Raw genomic sequence first — 17,726 nt, 5'->3', positions numbered from 1 at the left:
CGAGAATAAATAATTTGTTTATTTTAATATCGCATAATATCACATTTGTTTTTGCTAGCTTTTGCGGGTCTTTCATGATCTCGTGGCATTATCAGATCCACCACTCACTCGAGTTTAGTTTTCTCAACCAAGTCATGTATATGGGCAACATCCAAACACATTTGCTATTTTTGCTAGCTGTTAATTGCTTTTGCGGGTCATCACTGGTTTAGAAAAACTATGTTACCAGTTTTTCCATGGACTTTTGTGGTGACCATCCACCAAAATATAACTTCCTGATACATTTACACATCTCAATTTAAAGAAACTTATTAGTCAAAACCAGTTTCTAATATACGTGATCTGTCTGTCTACTTACTTGCACAGTTGTTCTGATGAATTAATAATCATTTCATATTTCTCTTGGATGAATTACACATTAGATTTTAAAGAGACACAAGGTTGATTAGTACCCCAGTTTGGAACTAATGTCACTGTTCCAAGTATATCCTTCATTGACAACTAATTCAGGTTTTGTGAATGTAAAGATTTCATAGTCACTCTACAATACAGAACCAAATGAGTGAGTGGGTTTTTAACAGTATTCCAGTTTTTTCATGGTGTGTCAGCTTAATGTTGGAGGAAAGCCCTAAATGCAGGTCTCAGACGTTTACCACTTCAGTGAAACCCATGAGCATTGGTATGGTGCTGACAAACCTAGAAACATCATCAGGGCGAACCGGGATTTGAACTCACAATCATAGGTTTCTGCCATGCCCAAGGAACGCAACTCTGCACAGCGAACCGCGACAACTGGGCCACCCGGGGGAGATCAGATTCATTCCAAGTTATCTCTCTACATGTTTGTTGTTGAACGCAGCACGCGGCATGCAGCAATATTCCGGCTTTCCGACAGCGGCCTGTAAATAATCAAGTCTGGACGAGACAATCCAGTGATTTACATCATGAGCATCGATCCACACAATTGTGATACAAAACTTTCTGAAGTCTGTAAACTGCAACATAGCTTCAAAGTCTGTTGAGGGTTGTTGGTTGGTTTGTTGTTTTACACCACACTCAGCAACATTCCTGCTATATGACGGCGGTCTGTAAATAATCGAGTCTGGACCAGACAATCCAGTGATTGATATGAGCAGTCACTTTGGCAAAGCCCATGAGCACAGGGATGGTGCTGATAAACCTAGAAACATAATTGGGGCAAACTGGGATTCAAACCCTCTATCATGTGGTTCTGATAAGCCCAAGGGATGCCACTCCACGCTGGGCCACCCATGCCCCCCTGTCGAGAAAACTAACACCCTATTGTTCATGGTGACACAAATGTTTCCCAACAGCCATTGTGATCTGAAATGCCATTGTGATCTATCATACTCAAGAAATCCTCCTTTCATAATATTACCTCTTCCCGAGGCAAGGTAGTAAACTAATTATGAAAGTCCAGTTTCCACCCTTGCCGAACTAGGCTGGAATTTCAGAGTTCTAGTTTGGCTGTACTAACTAGTCCATGCATTGTCCAATCAAATTTGCATTTCAAATCGACATCCGGTTCGTAAAGAACACGGTAACTGCCATGCTGATTTCAGTCGGATGCAGGATACACATGGTATCATCAACTGGGTTTTGATATATATTTTTCGAATCTTTTCATGTCAACAAAATTCCATCCAAGTTTGGCAAAGGTGGAAACTTTTATGGTCAGGAAACTTCTTTGCCTTCGTAAGATGTAATATCATGTTTCTATTCTAATCTAATTCTGGTAATGCATCAAATTTGAAGTCACTATGCAGTGCATCCTTCAAGTCAGAGCTTAGCTTTGGCCATTTTGGGGAGAGGTCCTTTCCATTCTTCACCTAAAATGCAGACAAAGAAAACAATAGATTAGCAAATTCATGGAAAACCACCATTACACCACTGTCAATTGTATTCCAGCTCATTAAGATTACACCACAAGGTGTTATCTTGACGTTCTCAGAGGCCAAAATTCAGCCCAAAGTCTGCTGAAATTCCCTATTCATAAATATAACTAATTTTATGAGTGAGTTCAGGTCACATTGGCAATATTTCATCCATATCTTGACAAACTAATTTTATGGCTTTACAGAAGAAACATGTATTCACTTATAACAAGACCAATAAAAAAGACAGGTTTTAATGCCTCGTTTTATATTATTGCATTAAATGCAACCTCAAAAGATCTTGGAACAAAACGATTTTTCCCAAATTGCCTGCACCACCTTTATTACACCAAAACTACAACAGTTTTCCAGGCCATCAAGATTGGACCACGCCTATATTACACCACCCATACTACCGCCTGTGAAGATCCGAGTTAGAATTGGTCTTCAGCAACCCATGCTTGTCTTAAGAGGCGCCAAGCAGGATCTTGTGTTCAGGCTCGCTGACTTGGTTGATACATGTCATCATATCCTAATTGCGAAGATTGATGCTCATGATGCCAATCACTGGATTGTCTGGTCCAGACTCAATTATTTAGTCTGACATCATATAGCTGGAATATTGCTGAGTGTGGTGTTAAACAACAAACAAACAAAACCTAAATTACACCACCATCAACAATATTCCTACTCATCAAGATGGACCACCTTATCCTCATAGAAGTTGGATGTAATGACAATTGGTATTTGGGGACGTATCCTGGCAACATCCCAACAAGAAGATAAGCAAGAAGATAAGCAAGGTGACTGGGGACGTATCCTGCCCCGGATTATTAACAAGGAGACCAACAAGACGTATCCTACCCTGGAGCCCCCACAGAGACACACGCCAGTGTTACTGGTGACCCTGCTGGTCTGGCAACCCCCACATGGAGACAAGCACCTATCCTAGCATCTCCACAGGGAAACAGACCGCCTCTGTGGCCTTGTGGTAGAGCGTCCGCCCTGAGAGCGGAAGGTCCGGGGTTCGATCCCCGACCGCTACATACCAAAAGACGTTAAAAGATGGTACTTGTTGTTACCCTGTCTGGCGCTCGGTATTAAGGGACTAAAACAAGGACTGGTGGGCTCGGAGTCAGTATACTGTGTCTGAGTGGGGTATTCATGTTAAACTGCTGCATGGTATCTCAGTGACCTAGCACTATAAATCGGCATCAGTACAGACTAGTACAAGCAGCCACACACACGTGCATGCACTTCGCTATATAAGTGCAATTATCTTCGACGCAACGTTAAACCCAATTTCACCTCACCTCACCAAAGGGAAACAATCAAGTGGTCCTGGGGACATATCCTGTGCTGGAGCCCGAGGTGAGGTGAGATGAAATTGGGTTAAAATAGCAATGTACATGTGTGTGTGCATGGCTGCTTGTACTAGTCCGGACTGATGCCAATTTATACTGCAAGCTCACTGAGATACCATGCTGCAGTTTAACATGAATACCCCACACACAGTATACTGACTCCGAGCCGACCAGTACTTGTTTTAGCCCCTTAATGCTGAGCGTCAAACAGGGTAACAACAAGTACCATCTTTTAACGTCTTTTGGTATGATCTGGCCCCGGACCTTCTGCTCACTGGGTGGACGCTCTACCACTAGAACACGGAGACGGTCCCACAATCCCCAAAGGGAAACAAGGAAGCAGTTCTGAACTTTCCTGGCCTGGAGCCCTACTGGGAGATAAGGACGAGAGTGAAGTTGTACGGTGCAAGCAGCAATATTCCAGCTATAACACAGCAGCTCCCTTTAAAAACGAAGTCTTGTCAAGGCAAACAAGTGGTTGATAGCATGAGCAAGCAATATATGCCATTTCAGTATGATTGTGCAAGGTCAGCCAGATCACACATTGTAACAAGTCAATAGTTTTAATCACCTCTAACAAGCAAGAGGCTTTTTGGTTTGTTTTTTAACGCCGCACTCAGCAATATTCCAGCAATATAACGGCGGTCTGTAAATAATCGAGTCTGGACCAGACAATCAAGTGATTAATATCATGAGCATCGATCCACGCAATTGGGATTGATGATATGCATCAACCAAGTAAGTGAGTCTGACCACCCGATCCTGTTAGTCGCCTTTTACGGCAAGCATGGGTTGCTGAAGACCTATTCTACCCCGGAATCTTCACGGGTCACAAGCAAGAGGCACTATTCAACCCTGGAATCACCATGGTGATGTCACATAAAATCCTGTCATCACTACAACTTTCCTTACCTAACAATCTTGCAAGAATGTCGAAACGATCTGATCCAAAGATAAGTTCTGGTCCTGATTCCACATGAGCAACAATAATTGGTGCACCAAATGCCTGTAAAAGCAATGAAACAGACAATGATACCAATGTCTTCATCAAAATCTGGAATTTTTTTATTTACATATGAACCCATATGAACTGTTTGAAGAAGAATAGTTTTTGAAGGTCTTCATTTGGATCAGAATTATACGAAAACCAAAATGCCTAAAAATCTAATGTAACATGATTGATTCAAATGAATACAGTTATGAAATTACATCTAGAGCCTCATAACTGATACCAGAAGGAATATCTGCTAATCTTTCATCAGAAAATAACTGCTGTATTATGTTAGAGCAGAATGAGTGAGTGAGTTGGGGTTAACGCCGCTTTTAACAGTATTCCAGTTATATCACGGCGTATCAGCTTAATGTGGGAGGAAAGCCTGAAGTGATGCAGGTCTTAGATGTTTACCACTTCGGTAAAACCCACAAGCACTGGTATGGTGCTGACAAACATAGAAACATAATCGGGACGAACCGGGATTTGAACCCACAATCATAGGTTTCTGACGTGCCCAAGGTACGCAACTCTGCACAGCGAATTGCGGCCCCTTAGACGACTGGGACACCCGTTCCCCCTGTTAGAGCAGAAACTTACCATATGGTCCAGTGCTTCCTGTGTGGTCTCTTTCAGCTTATCTTTGACCTCTTGGTTCTTGATCCGACCCAATGCATCTTTGATTACTGCATCACTAAGACCAGCCTTCTTCCCTGCCTGAAATACCAGCATGGGTAACCATGGTAACCATTATATGTTATGGACTGTGTTGGCCTAAAAACAATGCCAAAAGCAACTGCATAAGTGTGTGGTTATGGTTTTAGGCCGCATTTAGCAATATTTCATCAATATCACGGCGGGGAACACCGGAAATGGGCTTCACACATTGTACCCATGTGGGGAATTGTACCCGGGTCTTCGGTGTGACGAGCTAACGCTTTAACCACTAGGCTACCCCACTGCCCCCACAACTGCATAAAACATACTTTATCAACCTTCAATTCCTTTTGGAGACAATTAATCCTCTTACACTTGGAATCATAAAAATACAAATGTATTTCTGACTTGCAGTCTATTTTCTTCGTTTAATGCATATCACTACATTTCAACTAACAATAACCGCCTCCGTGGTCTAGTGGTAGAGCGTCCGCCCGGAAAGCGGAAGCTCCGGGGTTCGATCCCCGGACGCGTCATACCTAAAGACATTAAAAGATGGTACTTGTTGTTACCCTGTCTGGCGCTCGGCATTAAGGGGCTAAAACAAGGACTGGTCGGCTCGGAGTCAGTATACTGTGTCTGAGTGGGGTATTCATGTAAAACTGCGGCATGGTATCACAGTGGGCTAGCACTATAAATCGGCATCAGTTCGGACTAGTACAAGCAGCCACACACACACACACACGTGCATGCACGTCGCTATATAAGTGCAATAATCTTGGACACGACGTTAAACCCAATTTCACCTCACCTCAACTAACAATATACCAGTTATGTGACAAGAAAAGCTTGTACCATGCTACTGTAGTTCACCTGGATTTGTACTAAACAGTTTAAATGTTAACCCAGACAGCCACTAAACTAAGGTTGTCAGGACTGATATTCAAATATTTTCTGCATAAGTACCAAGCACTAAAACTTGCACCAAACCTTAACCATGTTAATGATTTGAACAAAATATGACGTCATCATTAGGAGTGAGTGTGTGAGTGAGTATGGTTTTACGCCGCTTTTAGCAATATTCCAGCAATATCACAGCGGGGGACACCAGAAATGGGCTTCACACATTGTACCTATGTCGGGAATCGAACCCGGGTCTTCGGCGTGACGAGCAAACGCTTTAACCACTAGGCTACCCGACCGCCCCTCATCATTAGGAGAAACATACACACCAAAGTTCAGCTCTCAAAGGTCTGGATATTTCAGAGAAGATTACAGAACTATATACACATGTTAAGAGAACTTAAAGCATGGTTAAAACAAGGTCAACATTACCTTTTTTTCACAAAAAATGGAACATGTTTTGAATCCCCTTCCCAAAACTAACCCCCACCCTTACAATAAATTACAAGTCCCTAAATATTGTTCAAAAGAACAAATTTATTTTGTAAAAATTACTAAGATGCCAATTACTCTCACCACTCTTTTAACCCCTTATAAATGTGATAATTTTTTATGACCCCCAACTTTCGCTGTCATTTTTCATGACACCATCCCCCACTCCAAAACCCAGTCCCCAAAATGTTGTATTACACTGTGTAATGTAGATCAATAACGTCATGTGCAAATGTTGATTTTGTTTTTTTACCTCCAAAAAACTATCTGGCTGTGTGATATCTTCATCCTGAAAGACAAAACAAAACAAAATGTGAATGATGCAACATAGTTTGAAAAAACAGAAACCAGAATACCTTCCATAGCTTCAATTTGAGTCACATTTGATGGTTAATATAGGCATGCAATCAAATAATGAGTGTGAGTGAGTGAGTGAGTTGGGTTTAACGCCGCTTTTAACAGTACTCCAGTTAATGTGGGAGGAAAGCCCGAAGTGATGCAGGTCTCAGACGTTTCCCAGTTCGGTGAAACCCGCGAGCACAGGTATGGTGTATAATATAATCGGGGCGAACCGGTATTCGAACCCACAATCATAGGTTTCTGGCGTGCCCAAGGGACGCAACTCTGCACAGCGAATCGCGGCGCCTTAGACGACTGGGCCACCCGTGCCCCCAAATATTGAGTGTGAGAAAAAACTGTAGGAGTTATTGACAGGAGAGATTGTGATTGTGACATCATGACGAAATAATATTTATTCATAGAGAATGAAGATAAAACACCCTGGATTATAGAGGATGTTCTCTGTTCATGCACTTTGTTTACAGGACAAATGACATTGCCTGGTTTAATGGACCAGGTGCCTGTACCCAATTCTCAAGGGTGAAAATGACTTCATAGATACCACTGGTAATATCCAACTAATACACAACTCATTTCAGACCAGTGAGAAACAACTAGTTCCCCTTGATTCCCACTTACATCAGATTAACAGACTAGTGAAAATTCCAACACTCTGATAAAATTAAAAGCTGTGGGTGGACTCATTATCTCTTTAGAGTGAATAACTGTTGAATGCCACAATCGTTATGTGGAAGTGGCGACAGTCGTTTACCTATAGTTTACCTGTAGTCAGTTGCAGCAAATGACTGACGCACTTGTAAAATGCTGGGTTCTGTTTGGGCCAGATTGTAACAAAAAGTGTTATTTAGAGTTACTTCCCCTGGTTGTTGACAAACACAGGACAGATTTATCGTTCGAGAACGTTTGTGATATGACAGCTTCTAAAACCTTCTATATAAGGGTGAGTGAGTGAGTGAGTGAGTGAGTGAGTGAGTGAGTGAGTATGGTTTTACGCCACTTTTAACAATATTCCAGCAATATCACGGCAGGAGACACAAGAAATGGGCTTCGCACATTGTTCCCATGTTGGGAATTGAACCTGGGTCTTCGGTGTGACTAACAAATGCTTTAACTACTAGGCTACCCTACCGCCCCTACAATCCATTAATTCACAAGCGCAGAAAATTGTATAGCTAAAAGATTGTTAAACCAAAAGCCCATTTTATAGATGATTACCAATGTGATTGTCTATTAAAAAGGCGATACATATCGCAATACAGCCTTGCACATCGCAACATATTGTGACTTCCAATACGCATCCCTACCATTTATCATCAAGTGAGTGAGTGAGTATGGTTTTACGCTGCTTTTAGCAATATTCCAGCAAGATCACGGTGGGGCACACCGGAAATGGGCTTCACACATTGTACCCATGTCGGGAATCGAACCTGGGTCGTCGGTGTGACGAGCGGATGCTATAACCACTAGGCTACCCGACCGCCCCATTTATCATCAAGAAAAGAAAAAACAATGTATCATAATTTGTGTATCTCGGAAATTGTGAGTTCATGCGGCATATCCCTCAATGAAACCTGCAACATTCAACATTAATTTCATTTGTCAGTGAGTAAAAGCAGCTTATGGCCGCAACAATATTATGACAAAGAAGATGGGCAACACGCAATTGTCCCAAGACTATCAGCTGACCCTGCTCCATATTCTCATCCAGAGTTCGCGGGACAGAGCTTCTGTCTTGTCAGGCTGTTGCATGTCAACGGCTGTCACAAAGCGCATCGCCTGGAGAGACCCCTTCACCAGCACTGCCTCCACAAAATTCTGAAACAGTACAAATAACAATGCCAAGTTTTGCGGGTTTTTTTTGTTTTTGTTTTTTTGGGGGGTGGGGGTTGGGAGAAGCAGGTGAAAAGCCCTTCAGAACGTCAAGTAAAAACAGCCACAGAAAAAAGTCAAAGTGGACACAACCCACAGTCAAAAGGGGCACAAAAAAATCATAATAGCCACAAAAAAAAAGTCAAAACGGCCACACAGACAAATAAAGTCTGCAGTGTCACAATAAAAACAATGAAAGGCTTTATTATGGAACAAAGTCTATTCCTGTTTTCACGACAGATTGGTACACTGATCAGTGGTTTGGTTTGGTTTGTTGTTTAACGCCGCACTCAGCAATATTCCAGCTATATGACGTCAGTCTGTAAATAATCGAGTCTGGACCAGACAATCCAGTAACTGACATCATGAGCATTAATCCACGCAATTGGGATATGATGACATGCATCAACCAAGTCAGCGAGCCTGACCACCCGAGCCGTTAGTCGCCTTACGACAAGCATAGTCGCCATTTACGGCAAGCATGGGTTGCTGAAGACTTATTCCAACCCAGATCTTCACAGGTCTCTTGGTATATGTTAAAGAGTCCTTCTCCATTTTGTTTATATGACCAGGGCAGTGAAATATTGGTGACAATTATTAATCTTAGTCAAAATAGGTTTATCATTATCGTACCAATGTTATCAGATGCGGTTATTCTTGGATGAAAGTTTACATGTTGATTGGCTCACCCATATAAAATATTTTCTTTTTTCAGTTCGGTTTTGGATTTGTTTTGTACAATGTCAGCCTGTATCTTTATAAAGTTCATCAATTGAGGAAAGCTGAACATGTCACATAACTTGTACGACTGTGTTCTTAAATATCCACAAAATGTAAACCCAAGCAAGCATGCATCTATAAATTATATGAAATGATTGATTATGGACCTCTGGCCTTTATCATTGTTTATATAATCATACTGAATAAATCTGTGTCTGTTCTGCATGCAAATCATAATGATATAAGTGGATAAATATGTGCTTGCCTCAAGCTCATGGAATTAAAGTGAGTGAGTGAGTGAGTATTGTTTTACGCCGCTTTTAGCAATATTCCAGCAATATCCTGGCGGGGGACAGCAGAAATGGGCTTCACACATTGTACCCATGTCGGGAATCGAACCCGGGTCTTCGGCGTGACGTGCGCCATATCGTGACGAGAAGTAGATTAATAATACAAAGATTTAGACTAAATAAAAAGCTGTCAACGAAGGACAGTATAATAATTAGGATATCACAGATTCAATTTAAAACTAGTTGAGAATATATAAAAGCCATAAGTATCAACAACACAATATAAAAATGGGCTAGGAATCGTCAGTAGCTAAAGGGAGATCACCATACTAGGGACCATGGGGACCACGGTATTGTACCCATGTCGGGAATCGAACCCGGGTGTTCGGCGTGACGAGCGAATGCTTTAACCACTAGGCTACCCGACCGACCCCATGGAATTAAAGCTGCCTATGCAGATATACAACACCACCCAAAAGTGCAATAATGTCAACATTTTTATTATCATTCTGATCATTCTGACTTTTTGTTGGTGGCTGTTATTAGTTTTGACTCCTGGTTTGTGGCCATTCTTGACATTTCTTTCCGCAAGGGACTAAACATTTAAGATTCTAGACCAGGCTGCATACTTGTTTTTAAGCAAAACAACATTCAGGACATCCAGTGACAAAGATAAAATTTGAGGTAAAACATATAATTCAGTATCCACTCCCTCCTTTCCCCTAGTGTCCCTACCCCAACCAGAAAATTGAACGGATGGCCCATCAACATTTCATTAGGTCAATTTCAACCAAAGTTGGGCAACTTGGAAATTAAACAACACGAACAAAGACACCACCACTTCAATTTAATAAACAACATTTTGACTCCAAAATATTTTGGATGCTCACATACTTTTCACACCCACACAAAGATTCATTACCTGATAAAACAATAATCTGATAATACCCTATCTAAATATAATTCACTTATTCAAGAATATTTTAATGGGTGGCCATTCGGTCAAAAGAAATAGGCAGATGTTGGATTACACAGTATACTGTATTTATGAAAAGGCCCTTAAGCGGTGACAAAGCTTAAAGCGACATGTTTATACACAATGTGTATATTATACATTATAAGTACATGTATATATATGTGTGACGTCAGACGGTGAGTGCACGAGGAATGACGTAATACATTGTGCACCTCGGCATGCAGTTATCATATACACAGAGGAACAAGTTGATTAAACTCTGAATGTTTTACAAATTGCAGCGCTATCTGGCGTTCTTAATTGTCAACGTCCTTTCGTGAGTTGTTCTTTATTGAAAACGTCCTTTCTTGCTCATTGACATTCTTTCGTACACATTCTTCTTTCTTTTCCGATGACGTCTTTCCATAACATTTGACTATTAATATTGCGTACTTTTGACATTTATTTCAAATTTGTGTGTTTAACTGGCATCAGTTTGTTTCGTATTTTGACCTTTAGTAGAAACATTTAGTTCTTTATTCGTAATATTTCACCTTAATTGCATACTTTTGTCCTTTTTTTCAACTTTGTATTTTTGGACCAAATGGCCGCCCATATATTTTGGTATTCAAGCAAGTTACCCACAGCAGGCTGATTGAGAGGAATGTTCAAGAATTCCCGCAACCTCATCAAATCCTTGCTCATGTAAGCTGCTTTGTTGGGTACAGAGGCGGGGGGCTTGTTTCCTGAAAAAAGACTTTCCGTTAACACGATATGACTGCCATCATACGAAAGCCTATTGGGGTCAAACTGTTGCTATTTCTTTTTTTTAAATTACCCAAGTTCTTGGAACCACGGGACCATATATGGTCCCTCACTTTTCACACCCGCATAGTGCCAAGGGACCATATATGGTCCCGAGAAAATGCCCTTTTTAAACCTTGAATTTAGATATGAAACACTGAGTGCACAAAGTCAAAATTATAACCATCATCACCGCAATCATCTTGCAACTCATACTGTATACAATGCTACGGATTGCGAAATATGGAGAGATTAGTAAAGTGGCTACCACGCTTCTTGGCCTTTCTCTGCCATGTTTGAACAGCAAGCGAATGACGACGAAATTTGATTATGCACCCATGTCACATACACGTAAATATTTTCAGACAAAATCCTTGTTTATAAGAAATAATATGACCAGTGTGGTCAGAAAGACATGTTTCTCACAACTGTATACTTATTCACATAAATAGATTTCTGTTAACTTCTTTACATTTCAACAATTTTGATTGAATCTACATGTACTTACTCTTTGGTGGTATTACGTTAGTATAATCTTGTTAATTATTAAGAAATAATAATGATGCCCGAAATTGAGTGATGTCAATTTGAGTATTGTCAGGGCTGTTTAGCGATCTTTCACATTTTGTCCTTTAAAAATGTATGATGTCAATATACCCCGAAGTTGTTTTTATCACTAATATAAGAGCACGGTCACTGAAACATACATGGACGTAACCGGGATTTTTTCAAGATAAAGATTCCAAACTGTCATTCGTATTGTGACATAATCTTTGAAACAGTCAGCGTATGGATTAATCACAATCACTTCCGTCAATTTTGTTTTGATGTCAAAAACACGCACAATTTCATCGGGATTTTTTATCGGTAAATATAACTCACGGAAAATTCTCAGTAAATGTGTACTTCAACATACATGTCATAATTTTTTTTTTATGTCTATCACTGTTAGGATATGTTTTTGCCAATGATATGAATTATTGGATGTTTAGATTTCAAACAAGGGCGCTTATTTGACTTTGCTTGCCATATTTGGGTGCTTCCATATTACGATTAATGTAGAAAAAAGTAGGAAACTTATAATACCAGCACTTTTATCGATGGCTAGGCAGTGCATAGATCTTTTGGATTTGGTGACTTTAGATACTGTTGGAAAGACAATCAACTCGAGTTGCATGTCATACAATTTGGTTACACTGTGTGAAGAAATGTAACATAACACTTTTGAGTGAGTATGGTTTTACGCCGCTTTTAGCAATATTCCAGCAATATCATGGCGGGGGACACCAGAAATGGGCTTCACACATTGTACCCAATGTATACGTTTTAGAAACAGCGACGTCATCACAGTGCGGTACTGAGCGGTATGCAGGCTGACTGACGTCCAGGCACCATGAGGGTTAAAGAGTGTAGGAGGGGGCCATGCTTATGAAAATATGTTAAATAATTAAATGTTAAATAATTAAATGTTAAATAATTGGGGCAGTGGTGGGGAAATGTTACAGAAAAGGGGTGGGGGTATGACCAGTTACTTCCATGACACTTTACAGTGCACAAATTATTATCATAATTATCCTGCAGCGATAATTAATTTAGCAAGAATATACACAACTATATCAAAAATAGTTTGATCAGAGATAAGAGATTCGTGGCATGCTGTTATTTGTACAATAATCAAATGTCAATGACATCATGTGACCCGTTGTCAAGAATCTTTTCAGTGCCTGTCACCAGCTGGTCAAAACGATCTTGTGTACTTTTTCAAGAGTTTTCCTTTGACTGTAACTGTTCAAGATTTGGTTGGTTGGTTGGTTTGTTGTTGAACGCCGCACTCAGCAGTATTCCAGCTACATGACGGCAGTCTGTAAATAACTGAGTATGGACCAGACAATCCAGTGATTGATATTATGAGCATCGCTCCATGCAATTGGGATACGATGACATACATCAACCAAGTCAGCGAGCCTGACCACCCGATCCCGTTAGTCGCCTCTTAAAACAAGCATAGTCAACTTTTACAACAAGCATGGGCTGCTGAAGACCTACTGTACCCTGGATCTTCACAGGTAACATACAAAGCTATCAGATCAAGGCAAACAGGTGGAGGTATGTTGGATTCCATCTCACATAGACATTTATGGAAAGGAAAAAACTGACAAACTGACAAAGCAAGTTTCATAGGCAGTTTGGCAGGGTATATAGGTTATAACAGGGAGACTATATACGTTTTATATATTCCCTCAGTTGGCATTGTAATTAATGCCAGAGAACGGCCAGATGGCCACTGAAGCTTAACTTTGTGGATGAGGTGCAGGGTACTGCAGGCTGACCATATACCGTATTCAACGTAATAAGCGCCCAGGGCGCTCTCAAAATTGGAAATAGGGGGCTGTTATTAGAATATTATTTTGGTGAAAAAAACAACAGATTTGAAAGATATATTTCGTAGTTTATGCTGACAGCCTGAAATGTTTATGTACGACAGATATATTTTTCCAGAATTTAATTGCCCATGATTAAGGGTGCATATAACACACGAGTGCGTATTATACACAAATAAATAAGTCTTGTGTACATTGATCAATCGGAAGGGGTGCCAATTGGGATTGTTCACTAGCCAATATATTAGCAAATATCGCCGTGGGCGCTTATTAGAGCGGGCGCTTATTGCATCGAATATGGTATGTGAAGTAACACAATATGTGGCAGTCTGACAGTGAGGGTTACAGAGATCCAGATAAGCTTTTGGTGTTGTGGGTATTTTACCCATGCATTATAAAATCATTGGGTATCAGTAATTCTATCTGGGTATTCAAATTTCTGTTACCAACTAGTTTTTACACATGAGGGTATTTAAGTTAAATATTTAACAACACTATTCATCTAGTCCCTGCAAACTGGTTTCTTGTAGGTTCGAGAGCTTTATAGGACTCAATAATACATGTACCACGGTACTTCCACAAGAAAGTGTGATGGCAAATGATCATGATGTAACTGTCATCGTAGAGTTTGGCAAGGTTGATGGAATGCCCATTTATAATTTCAAAATAAGTTGCCGATTTGATAATCGAATACGCAGGGTTACTTCACAATATTTTGATGATACGCACAAGTTTTATTTTTGTAGCGTATCTGTAATGTTTGTTGCATATTTGATATGCTTGGATTTTATTTTACTGCGTATTTCTGCATTTCTGATGTGTATTTTACGCAGATATGCAGCCTATCTGGAGCTCTGGGGTTAAAGATAGTATGCCTTCGAAACTTGACCCTAAGACACGGCTAGGCAGGTTAGCCCTCTTACGCCTCAGAGATCCTGGCTGGCCATACTACTATGTAGTTATATAGACATACATGTATTAAGATCACGAATAAACGTTGTGGACCCATAGACAGACTTTTGTTGTGAAAAGGGAAATAGCCGGTAGAGCACCAACGTCTACCTGGGATAAAAGCTCAAGACACAGTGGAGATGCCGCTAATTCCCTTCAGCATGTCAGAGTCAAAATCAACAAAATCAAAGCCTCCATATGCCAAAAATCGCAAGTTCAATGGGACACAAGTAAGATGGCTACCGTGGTATACAAAATCCAACCAAAAATCCACAAAAGGCCATACAAATATTCAAATGTAAGGACCTTTTAAGTAGGCATCTCACACCTCAGACTCGTTCACAAAACGCACGACGACAAGGTTTGCCCATCTTGCAATCAGCTGGAATCCATTGTTCACTTGTTACAGGAATGTCAAGACCATTCCCCAACCCTGTCTCAGTTAAAACAAGAATTGCAGTTAGATCCGCTTTCTGTCGTAGATCTCCTAAAGCCAAGAGATGCGAAAGAGAAGGCCAAACTAAATATTTCTGAAAGATGGTCAGCTACTCGGAACGTATATAAACAGAGCAGCCAAAGAAATTTTATCAATAATTATATAATTATTTCAAAATAAATATCCATATTTATATGTGTACCCTACTCAAACACATGAATCCCAAAGAGGGACAGGTCAGCCGATATAGCAAAGGCAGAAGGCGACCTCTTAAACACCTAAAACAACGGGGTCATTCTGACTTGGGCAGTCTAAGGGTTAGTTTCAATCCAAAGGCGGTGGTAATGCATGGTTTTACAAAATATATCATAACTATCAATAACTATTTTATGCACCTATATTTAACATTTTAATTGTCTTGACATATGAAATAACTAACAATAACAAATTGTAACTTGGCATCTCAGAGAACAAAGAGACAAAAATAACACATTCACAACCTGAGCCTTGCATTACTCCTCCAAGAAAGAATGGTCTTAACTGCAGATTTATGTTCCATGATCCACTAGCTCTGTATCGACACAGCACCTGCAAATGAAACAGTGCATGGCCCCATTACCTCACATTTAGTCTATGCATGTTATTATGGTTATTGCAGATCCAAAAACACCTGGAACTATTCAAATCCCAAATGGGTATGTGGGTACTACCGTATTCACGGAATAAACGCCCACAGCACTATTTGCTAATATATCGGCTTGTGAACGATCCCAATTAGCACCCCTTCCGATTGATCAATGTGCACAAGACTTATTTATTCGTGCATAATATGTGTGTTATATGCATCCTTTGTTATGAGAAATTATATTCTGGAAAAATATATCTGTCGTATAGAAACATTTCAAGCTGTCAGCATAAACCACAAAATTTACCATCTTTCAACTCTGTTATATCTTGGAAAAGATTTCTGCCCATAAGCCCTTCTTCAATTTTACAACACGGGTACTTGACCCCTATTACCCGACCTTACCCAGCTACCCACAGTAGGTCTCAAAAGTTGGGTACATCTTGTCCAATTGGGAATATTCTACCAGAGCCCTGTCAAATACCACTTAGATATACGTATAAAATGTTCAGATCATGCATACACTGAAGTTGACTGCAGTTATTTTTACTCAAATGTATTAAAATCAGAAACAATGCATAGTCCGAAAGAAAGGCAAACATAAGCGATTTTTATTGTTATTGTATTTTAACAATACATCACTTGACTGACCATGGGTCCAGGTAGTCCAGTGGGTACCCGGGTCCTACTCCGGACCCAGCCAACCCTATAGTACCTGATTTACCTGTCCCAGCCTAAGACTGACCATGGGTCTAGGTAGTCCAGTGAGTACCTGGGTCCCACTCCACACCCAGCCAACTATAGTGCCTGATTTACCGGTCCCAGCACTAGACTGACCATGGGTCTACGTAGTCCAGTGGGTACCCGGGTCCTACCCCGGACACAGCCAACCCTATAGTACCTGATTTACCTGTCCCAGCCCAAGACTGACCATGGGTCTAGGTAGTCCAGTGGGTACCTGGGTCCTACTCCGGACCTAGCCAACACTAGTACCTGATTTACCGGTCCCAGCCCCAGACTAACCATGGGTCCAGGTAGTCCAGTGGGTACCCCGGTCCTACTCCGGACCCAGCCAACCCTAGTACCTGATTTACCGGTCCCAGCCCAAGATTGATTATGGGTCCAGGTTGTCCAGTGGGTACCTGGGTCCTACTCCGGACCCAGCCAGCCTGCCTGAGTGGCCACGTTACACATCCCAGCCCAAGTACTAATTGTTGGAAGATGTATCGTACTTTGTCAGTGTTTACAGAGACAAAACTGTTCAATTTACCACAGATCTACTTTAATATATCTTGGAAAAGATTTCTGCCCATAACCCCTTCTTCAATTTTAACCCTAAAATTTAAATATTTGTAACTTTTGCTTGTTCCACATCATATGATAAATGATTTTTAATACTTCAAGCCAGGGGTTATATATTAATATTAAAAAACCGAGACAAGGGTTACTTGCTTAAGTTTTGCCAATATCTTTTTGATATTTGTTCATTTCACAACCATAGGTCCCTGTTTATGTTCTACAGTGATTTTACATGTGCTTCTTACTGGTTATGATCAAAGTGTAAAGTTCATTCCTTCTGTCACTTGCTCGTGAACTGGTCAGAGACTTTCTCGGTGTACTCAGTGTCATTTCTATGTACGGTATCCCCCAAACAAACCAAATTCTATATATAAATCTGACATATTTGTACCTCAAATGCAAACCATGAATATGGAGAAACAACATCATAAAACAACTCGACTCTCTTCTTTGCCGACATTTTACGTGAATGTCTCTCGCAAAGCTCCTCACAGCGTGTAGTACCTGAAACCAAGCTCCTCACAGCGATAACCCGTTCGCGGAGCTCTTTAAACCGAGAATCACACGAAGGTGTCACGCGCTGGGAAGGTGCTTGAGCTAAAACGACACCGAATGGCGAAAACGGCACCTCGCCTAAAGCGAAAACGGCTACTGTTGCCTGTCGAAACTTGTGATAATAGTAGACGGGGCCCAGCTTAGCTCCCCTCCACCGGAAGTGACACTAGGTCACGGTC

At 40.8% G+C, this 17,726-nt stretch overlaps 1 protein-coding gene across 2 annotated transcripts; it reads right to left on the bottom strand.

The window, feature by feature from the left end:
* Positions 1-13: 13 nt before the first annotated feature.
* LOC139477740 (glutathione S-transferase kappa 1-like) lies at positions 14-17,687 on the bottom strand. 2 transcript variants are annotated; one of them, XM_071260145.1, is made up of 8 exons: positions 17,497-17,687; positions 15,569-15,656; positions 11,142-11,242; positions 8,349-8,477; positions 6,556-6,591; positions 4,851-4,967; positions 4,172-4,265; positions 14-1,850 (listed from the first exon to the last, which is right to left on the bottom strand). In XM_071260145.1, exons 2-8 carry the CDS (start codon positions 15,579-15,581, stop codon positions 1,801-1,803), a joined length of 540 nt encoding a protein of 179 aa, XP_071116246.1. In that variant the 5' UTR covers positions 15,582-15,656; positions 17,497-17,687; the 3' UTR covers positions 14-1,800. The 2 variants fall into 2 exon arrangements, with proteins under 2 accessions (XP_071116246.1, XP_071116245.1); XM_071260144.1 differs by lacking the exon at positions 17,497-17,687 and adding an exon at positions 17,384-17,483.
* Between the last annotated feature and the right edge of the window lie 39 nt (positions 17,688-17,726).

The sequence above is a fragment of the Haliotis cracherodii genome, unplaced genomic scaffold (genome assembly GCF_022045235.1).
Source record: "Haliotis cracherodii isolate W230 unplaced genomic scaffold, xgHalCrac1.p SCAF_35, whole genome shotgun sequence".
NCBI classification, from domain to species: domain Eukaryota; kingdom Metazoa; phylum Mollusca; class Gastropoda; order Lepetellida; family Haliotidae; genus Haliotis; species Haliotis cracherodii.
The sequence above is the reverse complement of the archived record's forward strand: the minus strand, read 5'-3'. Positions and strand labels throughout refer to the sequence as shown.

What these genes read in the sequence shown, in the direction of transcription:
- LOC139477740 (XM_071260144.1), bottom strand. Translation starts at nt 17,452, where the DNA reads ATGTCGGCAAAGAAGAGAGTCGAGTTGTTTTATGATGTTGTTTCTCCA. An exon ending in TTCCTCTCAATCAGCCTGCT is followed by an intron (nt 8,478 to 11,141) that starts GTGGGTAACTTG and finishes GTACTGTTTCAG; the next exon opens with AATTTTGTGGAGGCAGTGCT. An exon ending in AGGAAGCACTGGACCATATG is followed by an intron (nt 4,266 to 4,850) that starts GTAAGTTTCTGC and finishes TTGCTTTTACAG; the next exon opens with GCATTTGGTGCACCAATTAT.